We start from the raw sequence: 12,642 nt of genomic DNA, 5'->3' as shown, positions 1-12,642 counted from the left end.
ACTGAGCAGCGTTCCAGTTTTACTTGGGATTTCCTTCTCTGAAGAGCTGTTTTATCTGTGTGGCCCTTTTTCAGACAAATTAGTATGTCTCGTTCTTGGAAGCTTATTAGAACCCTTCCTGAAGCGTTGTCTTTCTGAATTTGAGAGTATTCTGTAATTTTGTTAAAAAATTAGTTGTCAATTATTAAGGGTCTGTAATAGCTTAACTGTTAACTAAGGACACTTTCCCTGCTGGAAAACAACAGATTTAAATGTTTGAAATTAAGATCAATGCAATACTTTATTCATACTTTTTAAATGCGACTCCCATTTTGTGTCAGTACCAAGTAAAATTGAGGTGCATGTATACCATCCTAAGTTTCAACTAAATTGTCACGTTTTGGACCTAGATGTTGATGGATGCTTTCCTTTCCATGCTTTTTACTAGACTAAGGGCTTTTAGGGTGGTGTAGCTTTATCCCAGGCTTTTCTTACTGGCTTTGCAGCCTGGATATATATCAAGTTGCAGACTAATTTTTACATGCATTTGGCTTGCGAGTGTCACCTTGTCACCTAAATCTCACATGCTGAACAGTTGTCTCACATTGTAAGTTGTTTGGCACAAGTTAGAATTTTAAAGTAGTTCTCTTGGTTTTTTAAAGCTTTTTAAGTCACTGACTGCTATAATAACACTTACAGTAATGAAGTGTTTTCTCATGCCATTGCCTTTAATGATAGCTATCTTCTAATTTTGATCTTTAATGATACCATAGGTAAAATACAGACAAACTTTACTACATAGTAAAATTATACATACATTTACTCTGTTCTAAATCTATTTTAAGCTAGTAGCTTTTTTTCTTCCAGCAGTTATTACTTCTGCTACTTGTCCTTATCCTCCTCAATTGCACGTATCTCCTTTTCTATATTACCTTTCTAAATTAAAAGGAAAATCAGGTGCCTGAACCTTGCCACTCCTACTGCTCCCAACAACAGTACCTAATTCTGAGACTTACTTTCTTTTGGAAGTGAAAAGTAATTATGAGTATGCAAATGTAAAGTCCAGTCTAATGGTTCCTTAATGCAGAGTCTGTCTGTGCTGTGCCTAAGAGGAAGCAATTTGCTGACCTTGAAGTTTCCTGGTGGTTTTGGGGAGGTGGGATGGGAGGGAATAGAAGGCATCAAGGAAGAAGTGAATCATTCTCTGGTGGTTGTTTTTTCTAAGCTTCTACTGCCATCTGTACTGGCTGGCTGGTAGGCACAAGGATTGAGTGGTTGGTAGCAAAATACTTCCTCCTGTTGGCTCTCACCTTGCAACTTTAGTCCTTCTTGCAATGGGGTGGCATACCTGTGTGGAATCTTTTGGGGTTTGCAGTTGGGTTTTTGTGAGGGCTAGAATGCGTGGTTAATTTTTTTCTGCTTGGGACTTCTCGAACTTTGAGGGCCTGTGTTGAGTGGTTCTTGTACTGCATTATATTAAATTTGCTCCTGACCATTTCAGCTCCTGCTTGACTTACTGAATTTTTGGTATTGTTGTTTGAGGTGAGTGATATTCAGTGATCAGTTTAACTCACAGATTGAGCTGAAACATTTAACGTTAGCTTATATTTTAATGTAGAATTGACTCATTTGAGTATTGAAGCAGGAGTGTCTCCCTTTATTTCCCTTACGTTGGACATCACTTAAAACAAATGTATTGTGCTGGATGGGTTCTATGAACATCAACAGGTTAAGCATCCTTTTTCCCATTGTAATTTGCTGGATATCTGAGGTTTTGTCTACACTTGGGATTCGGTGATAGTGACCAGGTTTCACTGTAATGTCTGTGTTGATGTAACGGGTAACTCTCACACTCAAGAAAGTTCAGTGTACAGAATACCTAACATGCCTGATGTGTTTGAGCACACAGAAGAGAAATGAAAGGATTCTTGCATTAGTACTGCTTTTCTGCAAGATCAGTGCGTAAATAAACTAGATGGTTGGAGAGATTTGGGTTTCCTAAATCGGCAGGATGTATTTATGTCTGCCAAAAAAATAGAAGTGATTACCTTTCATCTGGAGAGAGCTAGCAGGAAAATAGGACAGTATCTGAAGTAAGGAGATTTTACATCCTTTGTAAAACTGAATAAGTACCAGATTTTAAAAATAATACTTATTTACTAACTCAAAGTGTCATGAGCTTTTTTGTTACGTTCACATATCATTATTCTAAAGGGGGTTTGTCCTCCTTTAGTTCCAAACTAAAACGGATGGTGAGGAATACTTGTCAGTTTGTGATGTGGCATGCAAACTAAAAATAAAACTTTCTGGGAGTCTCTTCTTTACCAAGCAGATTGGTTCATCTTTTCACTGACTTTCTTCTCTTCAGAAGTCAATGTACTAAACCAACCAAACGAACGCTTCTGGCATGTGGTCACTTGGAGCAGAGGATGGCATAACTTTTTAAAATTGCTCTGGAGTGTTAAAGAATAAATAGGAAATTTTGGGATAGCTTTTGTTATACTTTGTCTTAGGATTTGCAGCAAGACTGTCATAGAGCGTCTAAGACGTGCCTCTACCCCTCTGTCCTGTGTGCTTTGCCCCTCTTACCTGGCCCACACAGGAGCCGCGTTACAGGTAGCACGGAATAACTTCTGAGAGGAGGAGGACATCTAAGCAGGCGTTGGCCACTCCAAAAGGCCATGTGTGCTGGCGGTTTGATAAAACCGTCCCTTCGTGGTCCTTCCCAGCTGTGGAACTCGTGCAGGGCCTTAATGAGCAGCTGCCCCCAAGCAGAGGTGACGGTCCGGCCAGCACGCAGCGGGGATCCTGCGGGCATCCCGCCGCTTGCAGCCCGGCGGCCGCGGGTGAGGCGAGGGCAGGGGGGCTCCGGGCGCTGCGCGGCCGTGGGCACTGCCGGGGCACTCCAACGAGGAAGTCGAATCTTGGGAGCGGCTATTTCTGACACCTCCAGCTGCTCATTTAGATTTTCTCATAAACTTGAAACAATAAGGCTGGCAGTAAAGGTTTTGCTGGCAGCCGCAGTTTCTCTCCAGTGAACTAACTTTTCCTTCCGTTTACTGCTTAAAAAATTTAAATAACTGCTTGCCTTCATATAACGTTACATAATGGCCTATATAAATAAAGGTTATAATGCTACATACAAGCATCATTTCCTAGCCAACAGCTCTGAAAAATAGTTCAGTAATTCTGAGTGGTAAAATCTGTTTCAAGTTGTGTATTGATAAGCATCTGCATCCTTGCATCTTTACTGTTACGAGTGGATTACGCGCTATCTTGGGGGGGGGGGGGGGGGAGATCAGACTTGAGCAGGAATTTGTGGTGTAATATGTGACTAAACGGGCAAGCTTGTGGATCGGATAGCCCTTTTTATTTTAGTGAGAAGGAGGTTCTTGGAACAGACATTGTTATAATGAGAGATGTGAAAAGCAAGGTACTGGAAATTCAGTACAGGCTAGAGCAGGAAAAAGGTTCGTGGCTTGTGAGGTGCTTTTCTGGAAGCAGGAAACCCCAAGACGAGAATGCCTAAATATTGCAAATGTGGAGGCCTGCAAGACAAAATTCTGTTCACAGAACAAAAATGTCCTAAAATGCTAAATATAAATATACTACCCCCCCCAAATAATTTTTTTCTTACAGATGTATGTGTATAGTCAAGTGTTGCATAAAGATTGAGTTTTACAAGAACCTTAGTACTGGTACAGGTGACTGTGGTCGTGCTAGGGGTAGCTGAGGAAGTAATTTTTTTTAAACTGTCACTGCAGCTCACTGGCAGAGCCGGGCTAGAACTAAGGATTTTCCAGTTCCACTCCAAATCACAGACAAACAGATTTTGTTGGTTCAGCTGCTTTTAAGGCTGGGTTTACTTTTTACTCCTGAAAACTTGGTCTGGGTAGAAGTGAAGACTTTTAACATCAGTCTGGAATCTGCACAGTTCTTACAGCCCAGTTTACGATTGTGGCTGTAGCCACAGCCAGGCTGCAGAGCATCTGGAAATACCGGATGAAATGAGTTATTCAGTGCAGATGCAGCAGTTCTCACGATTCCTAGATATGTTAAAATCAGATAAATACATCGTATACTTGCAGCATGTCTACTTACAGAATGTGTCAGATATCTCAGGCTTGGTACTTGCATGTAAGTCACCAGTGTACGTGTGTCTGTCGAGAAGTACCCCGAGGGGATTTTGTAGACTCATCTCTATCCCCACCACTGCACCAACCCATGGTGGGGTTTCCTCGCCATCTCAGGCGCAGAGGAAGGACCCTCCTTCCACATACGTAGTGGGGCTGCAGCCGTGTCTGCTCACAGTTCTGTTTCTAACCAACCTGAACATTTTCCATGTCCGTGAGTTGTGTTTTTCTTGAACTAAAAGCTGCATGAACAGATCTAGAAACAGGTATATATTTTCTTCTGAGGAGCTGATATTTGAGTAACTGTATTGAAGCAGGAGGTGGAAGGTGCTTGGTATTTGCCAATATTAAGGGAGCAGTACGTTAATTCTCTAAAAGTGGTGCATGCTACCAGGTTTTTCCAGTAGTTGCTAGGAAGAAGATTAATAGTCAGAATTCTGTAATGAAAAATCCGTTAGCTGTTTTTACTTAAATTTGGAAGAAACGCAGGCTCCTTGGTGCAGATACTCTTTTTGTGTTGTTCCATGGGCATATAGCACAGCAGTATGCTGTGGGAATCACGGGGCTTTATGCTATCTTTGTAGTAGAAACAGAATTCTTACGATGTTATCATATAAAATATGAATTTTAATATTAAACTTAATGCTCTGCTATGAGAAATATGTAAACTTGGCTTTGGAGCAGCAGTATGCACTTCCTGGAATTCTGTGCATAGCGTAGTTATAAATAAGCAGCAGGTTATTTGGGAATCACTGGGGCTGATATCTGGTATCATAAACAGTATCTGGGAGAAATTGTTTTCCCTGACAGACAGTTGATTTTTGAAGAATGCAATATGTTTTATTTTGAAAATTTGTATCTTATTAATGAATACCAAGCATACATCGAGCACAGTGACCAGCTCACAAAGTAAACACATATATGCTATTTAATTACTTTATACCTCATCTGTTGCCAAAATTTCATTCCTTTGACTGTTGAATGTAACATTTCCAATCTAGATCAAAATGCTAGAATTCATCGTGTCTAGGTAAGATACTAAAACGATTGATAAGCATAGGTTTGTCAATATATGGTTTAAGTCTGGCTTTAAAATAAATGCATTTTAAAGGGAGTTATCTTTTACCTGTGCATGTGTCTATAGCATTGGAAACATGTATTTGTATTCAAATAGGCTTTTAAAAATCTTTACTAAGGTATTCGCTTTGTTGTTCAAGCTCTTAAGCTACAAGAATCAGTGTTTTCTGCTTCATTGTTATGTTTTATTAACTTATTGTTACCTGATGTATAACATCGTGGTTATAGGGGAATTTGGGATGGAGTAGCTGCAAGAAAAGAACCACCCCATTCAGCAGCATAAATTTTACATGCCGTGTGTTAATAACAGCTGGCTGGTGGCCTCTCACCCGAGGTTTCTGTCTGCCGCCCGGTGCGCGGGCGCCGAGCAGGACGCGGCGCTGTGCCTGGCCCCGTGGCTCCGGGACTCGGCTGTGTCCTCCCCGCCCGCCCGCCCTCGCCGCGGCGGTTCCGCCGGCGTTGTACGCTCGCCGCGCCGGGGCCTGTTTCGCTCTTCTTCCCGGCTCCCCCGGCACGCCACCCGCGTCTCCAGTGGAGGGGCCGCGGCCGATCTCCGCGACTTTCTCCCCGTGACACCGGTTGTTGGCCGTGTCCTGGGTTCCCACCGCCCAGCTCCCTCCCTCGGCGCGTGGCAGGGCCGTGGGGCTGCTGGCGGTGCGTCCGCGTTTCCCTGCTCCTCTCCTGGCCGTGCCACAGCCGGGGAGCCGGGCAGGTGCCGCCCAGGCTCCTTCGGCAGAGCGTTCGCCTGGCCCCCCCAGGCAGGGATCTCCGGCCTCGCCGCTCCGGCCCACGCCAGCCTCTTCGGGTCAGTGAGGGATGAGCAGACGCGGCCCTGGCCTGGTTTTGTCAGCGCGGTGCTTCGGGTAGGCCTCCTCGTGGCAGCTGTCCGTACGGCCACGTTACCCTGCCTTTAGAACAGCCTGTGTATTTTTCATTTATGGAAAAGTATCTGCGTTTCTGACGATTTGTTTCAGGGTTGGCCACGTTTCAGGCCAGAATTACTGTAAGATGAAAGGTTTCCTCAATCGTGGGTGGATTGTGAAAGAAATAATAAGCACTGGTGGGAATTAAGAGTGTAGAGGCATCCCTGCTTATCCCTCTTTTGATCCCTTCTGTGAGGAGCCTGTGTCGGCCTCAGGAGAACTTTTACAGCCCTGGGGGCAGGCATTTGGTTAACCCTGAGGGGCGCAGAGCAGGAGAGAGCCCCTTCTGATGAGCGGTCAGAGGAACGATCCCTGGTGCTCCATGACGCAGCTGTCCCTCCCACGGGGACGCAGAAGCTGCCGGTTCCTCTGGGGATCCGGTTGCTCGAGGGGCTTGGACTGTCTTCCCACAGCCTCTCCCTTCAGCAAAAGTGCTGGGGCTCCTCAGGGGCTTTGTGGAGTTTCTGGGTGGTTGTGGTTTTTGCCATGTTTTTAATGGCTTTCATCACAGGGAGGAAGGAGTCTTAACTGGAGTCACAGAACAGTGAATTGTTGTTATAAATGAGCAAATGACGACCATAATCGATGAGCTGGTTCAATTCGCTACAGAGCTGACTTCCAGCACGTCCTCATCACTGCTGTGCGCGCAAGCGCGTACGGCTCTGGAGATATTTGCCCTAGATACTGTCTGAAAAGGTGCTGTGTGCGACCGGTTAGGTTAGGTGCAAACATGTCAATGAAAATCTATCAGAAAGTTGAACCGTTTATGAAGGAGAAATTGGAATATTTGTCTGGTGTCTGCCCAGCTTCTTCTGAATATTGTCAGTCCAGTCACTACTTCATCTCTTTGCAGCACTTGAGAGCGCCTGGGCCAGGCATTGCAGGCCAGTACCCTGCCGCTTGTGGTCTTACTCTCATTATGAACTATATTTTGGTGGGAGCGTCTGACGTGGTTCGTATTCAGTGTGTGAGTACTCTGTCGCGTTCCGGGGTACTTTGTCATACCAGTAAGCTACTCAGACTCGTGGCATTTTGAGGTAATGCGGTGCTAAGAGAGAGAAAGGAATCTCTTCATGCGGTGCCTGCCTATACTGTCTGTGCTTTTTACGGATTTTGTTTCTGGGTTGCCTTCTATTACTTACCAGCAGGGAAGATCAAGTGATCCGTGTGTATGCAATTCAAACAGGGAGATGGCCTGCATTTTTTGGTTTGCACAGGGATGTGTTGAAGTTGGATGGATAGTAACAGCCAGATTTTAAAGAAAAATCACCCCTGGGATTTAGATTAATTGACAATAAAAGGTACCAGTGCAACGCTGCTCTTCAGGCGACACTGTTAATCATAAAAATCATTAAATGGTGAAGTAGTTTTGATGTGTCTCTAAGTGATAAAGATAATACCTGAGCAGTGCTTTAAAGTTATAATTTATTTAAAGCAATCACAGTCCATTCAATCTGGAAATATTTTCAGCTAGCAATGTTATATCTAGTGTAATTGAATATATAGATTGAACAGACATTATTGTTTGGTGAGAAAGTGATGAGAGCTGTTTCTTTCTAGGCTTTATTGAGCTGTAAAGTAAGTGATAACAGTACACATTTTCCTTCTCAAAGTTTATCCTTAGTTTGTCCACCTTTGCTAATATTTCATGTTCCTTTTCTTCTCTCTGTCCTTGTCAGTGGATTGCTAGAAGTGCACTGAGATATCTTGTATGCATTTTTATGCTCTTTAAAGTGGTAGGTATGAATAGATGATTAGGCCACTGCATGCAGTCCAGTCTGAGCATCTCCAGGAATCACTGAGTATTGCAAGGATTAGATAGATCTTTGAACTTCTAGACCTTGAAGGGCTCTCTTTATCCTTTCATTGTCATAGTTGTAAAATGGGTATGGAATATAGTTGGTGGAGTCATGAATGCTTCGAATACCCAGTAATAAAGGTATAGTTAGGAGACCCAGTCCCGCAGTCAGCTTGTCGGTGGTTACCTTCGTGGGAGATGGTGCCTTTGGGTTGTTCACTCCAAGAGAAGGCGGTGATTGAACAGACAGTGAAGAACATGCGGAAAAGTAGTGTTTATCACTTCTGTGTGGACCTAGCTGTGCATAAGTGAATTTCTGATGGTGCTGTGTGGCCCGAATGTCGGTACAACCACATCCACGTGCTTAACCTGAAGTGGCATATGAATGGTCAAGTCTTCAAGTGCGAAATGCAGGATTACTCAAAAGGCTGGTTATAAGGGCGTGTAAGTGTTCTTCACAATGCAAGCATTCTGTATCAGTGGAACAGCATTCTTTAAAGAAAGCAAAAAGTTTTATTTAATACATTGGTTTCTGTTTGGTAAAGTGATAAAACAAATTTTTATTTTGGGGAAAAATGTTTACAATTCATGCACTTCTATCTTCACTGTTTGGATGTTGGGTTCCCCTCCCTTCCCTGTTAGATGTGTGTACAAGGTTTTCCTTAAAAAAGAAAAAGTCACCAAGTTTTGGCGTGAACATTTCAATGACGTGGTGAACAGTAATTTCACTCCGCTTTTTAATGCATGTGGAGACTAATTCATGGAAAGAGTAGATTATTACTTTGTGCTTTGAATTATGTGTAGGTTGTCAGAGGAAGCAGAATTTCATCAGTACTTAACATACACACTGTGGAGTAAGGAGCCATTGTGGACTGTCACAGAAAATGCTCTGCTGAAATAGATAAATTATAACAACACATAATGCGCAACCATAAAGGGGTAGAAACCAGTAATTGCTAAAATAATGGTACTCAACCATCTTTATTTTTCCTTCATTGTGACTGGATTGATGTTTATAATTTTTTGCTTTTCTGATGTAAAGATGACCTTAGAGGTAAAATTACTCCCTTTTCTGCCTTTTTTTCTATTTGACAGACTAGAGACGACTTCCTGGGTCAAGTGGATGTGCCACTTAGTCACCTTCCGGTAAGCAGTGCTTTTGTCTCAGTGTGCTCTTTTTTGTCATCACCAGATGTGAAAAACCCTGATGTTATGTAGAATTTATTTCCGTAAGTAATCCAGTTAAATTTTCTTAAAGCAAGCATTCCCAGCATAGCATTAGAGGCTTAAAGAAAAACGTTATGGACAACAAAGCCCCACCATGCACAGGAATTGGGAGAAACGGTTCCCTTTGCAGGGACAAGGAAGACAGTTGTTCTCTGGTATCTGCTACATTTCTCAACATCCAGGATTCACTTCTCATCCTGATTCTTTCTTAAAATCCTTGTCTGGTCCGAGTCTGATGAATGACACGTGGCCAATAGACTGGTTGTTTCTCACCTTACCGTTGGTGATTATTGTCCTATTAATCTTCTGGCTTCTTCCTTTTCATGATTTTCCCTTACAGTTGAAACAGTTGTATTCTCCCTTAGCAAACGCCATTTCCTTCAGAACTTTTGTTAAAATGCTGAGAAGTTTTTTGGGGTCCTGTTTATCTGTCTGATTTTCTAAATAACATGCTGTTAAGGTTATTTATGGGATAGTGGTTCTGTCTGGGAAAATGGATAGTAGATTTTGCTATCCAAACCTTCTAAAGCCAATAGCCACAGACTGAAACCAGAGAAACCGCTGAACCAGCATGACAAGATCTTAAGAAGTTACAAAAATTCAGTTCTTCTGAAAATGTTATAAAATTACTGATCTTCCTAGCAAATTTGAGTAAAAAACCCGGCTATTACTGATTGAAAGTAACTTATCTGAAGGACTCCTAAGTAATAATAGAAATAGTGAGATATTCATGAGTGCCATAGCACATACAACAACATTTGTTAGACGTTGACCTTAGGCATTGTTGGTAATAAGAATTATACAAGCTGTGATATTGTCAGAGCATGCATTATAGGTTTTAATATGCATACGTGTAACTTTTAATGTCTCTACATGTATAAATAGATGTTTTCTGTAAGAGGCATGTAGGTGCCTATTGCACTTCCTGTGTGATAGGAAGGTATGCATTTTGGATGTTTTCCCAATTTTAAACAGCTTCAATACATTATATGCAAAGAAATGTGAATCAAGTAACTTAGAAAAGCTGATACTTGGAGGGTTTTCTTCTATTTTTTTAAAAGTTAAGAGTTTAAATACTTGGGTTAATGCCTGCTTTCAGTATCATTCATTTACAGATGTTTTCTGAAGCACCAACCATATCCTTGTACAGGTACCTCTGTTTTATGCAGATAGGTAGAGTCTTAGTTACTGAGGTACGACCACTTCATGTCTGGCTTCTCTGTTACATGCAAGAGATGAGCCGTGAGATGACTGGAGTGCGTCAACTGAGAGTGCCGCACCACTGCGTCGGCCCAGCGTGTTCCTGGCTGGTTGCTCTTCCTCGCATTATGAACTGTGACTAGAGAGGGAGAGAGTAGACACACGTACTGTGGATGCAAAGCCCAATTCTGTGTGTACTGCCGTCGCTGTCTCCTCTGTGTGTAGTTCAGTGCGCATTTCTGTAAGCAGCGGTGTCTGCTTGGGCAGACCCCTGCTCTTTATTCACACCCTCTTGTTGCCTGCTTAATTATCCTGGGTCTCATGCTCACAGGGTGAACTAGATCTGCGTTATTCACAGCTAGGTAGTTTTTGGACAGTTTACTTCTTAACTCAAACCGTTTCCTTGGTCCAGTTTATGAAATGGCCATGCAAACATCTGTGCTGGATTTGGGGCAGGAATAATCACCAGAGGGGAGGCTCTTAAAGTCAGCACCGCTGCTGAAAGACAAACTCTTGACTTCAGTTAGCAACTTGCATTGTGGTTGGCAGTGGTGACACAGAGGTGTGTTCTGCTGGTTTGCATCAGATTTGCATGGGGGGGCATGCACATCTGTGGGCAGAGGAACCTTTTGTGCAAAAAAACGGGTGGTAGAGATAAGCCCGATTAAGCTTCATTTTAGCAGATTTGCTTCAGCAAAGGCATGGAAAATCAAAAGGCTGCAATAACTGTGGTATATTCATTATTTTAGCTAAAATTGAATTCTTTGCCAGCAGCAAGAGTTCTAACAGCAAACAATTAAAAGTCATTGACACAGAGTTTGAATCATTTTATTGGTAACAACCAAATATTTGAGGTGTTTGATTTGAGGGTGGTAGTGTTTTCTCTATTTGTTTTTGTTTCTTAATAAATGGAGGGATTCTAAGTGTAAAGCTTGTTCTGTAATTCTGTAAAGCTCCTGTTGTCTGGTTTCCTCCTGACAGCCAGGATTCTGCATGGTCTTCACACAGTGAGGAAAATTCCAGCCTAAATTAAGTGGAATTTCTATTTAGTATATAGTCAAAGGTGGCGTTCTCCTCCTTTAAGTCTGTGAGCATAGAACTGACGTAGCACTGCCTGTCTGTAAATTATGATGTGAAGCTCCATCTTCAGGTTTTTATAGATTGTGCATATAATCTGTCCACGGAAGGATGCTCCATGTTCAGAGACTAGTGAATACTGTCCGAAATGTAATCATAATCCAGTAAAGACAATGGCAGAATTGTTACTGGCTCCAAGGCGTTCAAGCTTTCTCTGCCAGACTTTTTCACTAACAAAGTCTAAGCTAGAGGTCTGTGCCTGCTTTCGGTTGATGGGCCCTCATCAAGTCTGTTTCTACTGGAAACTGCTGAAAAGGCTGAAGACATTGCACTGGGTTGGAGATTCTGTAGGGATGCTGTAGTGAAAAAGACAAATAACTAAAAATCAAGATTTTTTGAAATCACATTGGTGATGTTGGGTGTTTCATGAGAAATTACTTTACACGGAGCCTGCCATCAAAGAAGGTGAAGCGATGGAGCAAAGAGGGCCCATATGACGTTCTAATTGTATGAAGCTTGAAGTTCATCTCAGCTTGTGCCCACGGCAGATAAAGTCTATACATTGCTTAGAAAACTTACTTTACACGACGCTAGGTGTATGTCTCTAGTACTACCATCCATCCCATGCTGCAAAAACCTCAGTCAAAACTATTTTCAAAGATAAGTAAAAATGAATTCTTTATTTCATGGGTAGATTTGCTTCAGTTTCAGTTTTTCAGTGTTGCTGTATGGTCTTACACTTAGTAGACAAAAATCCAAAATGAACTTTGCAGAAAATGTTTGTGCCAAAAAAGCATTTCTTTTGTCTTTTTGTATTCATACTGTACTTTATGCTTCAAAGCTGAATTCAATCACTGACAAAAGAACTGAAGTTCAAAGGTCACAGGGCACAAAAAGGATGAAACACTGCATTTTTTTCATCTTCTTTGTAAATACTAAAAAATACACTTTCTACTTCACAAAGTTTTCTAGTAAATTCTACATATATGCATATATATATACATTTATACAGTGATCATTTTATGCTTGGTATAGGTGTTTTCTGATACTACATAATGTTTTGATGACTGACATTTTCTGGTTGTAGTTAATATTTTTGAAATGTTGTACATGTTAACCTTATTCACTTCCGTGAACTTGGAGGGGCTTTTTTGTGTTTAAAAGGGTGAGTATGGGAATGATGGAAGTTATTGAAAATGTTTACATCAAAATAAGGTGACAGTTTTAG

The 12,642-nt window shown here is 42.0% G+C and overlaps 1 protein-coding gene across 2 annotated transcripts in view; it reads left to right on the top strand.

Moving 5' to 3' along the window:
* Positions 1 to 12,642, top strand: part of NEDD4L (NEDD4 like E3 ubiquitin protein ligase) — a 154,047-nt gene that overhangs the window by 88,026 nt on the left and 53,379 nt on the right. For both annotated transcript variants that reach the window (XM_075727087.1, XM_075727086.1), the window contains one exon: positions 9,006 to 9,056. Coding sequence is in view for 1 of the 2 variants with exons in the window: in XM_075727086.1 (XP_075583201.1) it covers positions 9,006 to 9,056 (51 nt within the window). In the remaining variant the exon portion in view is untranslated. The remainder of the gene's footprint in view (positions 1 to 9,005; positions 9,057 to 12,642) is intronic.

This window comes from Pelecanus crispus, chromosome Z (genome assembly GCF_030463565.1).
Source record: "Pelecanus crispus isolate bPelCri1 chromosome Z, bPelCri1.pri, whole genome shotgun sequence".
In the NCBI taxonomy this organism is placed as follows: domain Eukaryota; kingdom Metazoa; phylum Chordata; class Aves; order Pelecaniformes; family Pelecanidae; genus Pelecanus; species Pelecanus crispus.
Note: the sequence above shows the minus strand (reverse complement) of the source record. Positions and strands in the feature narration are given on the sequence as shown.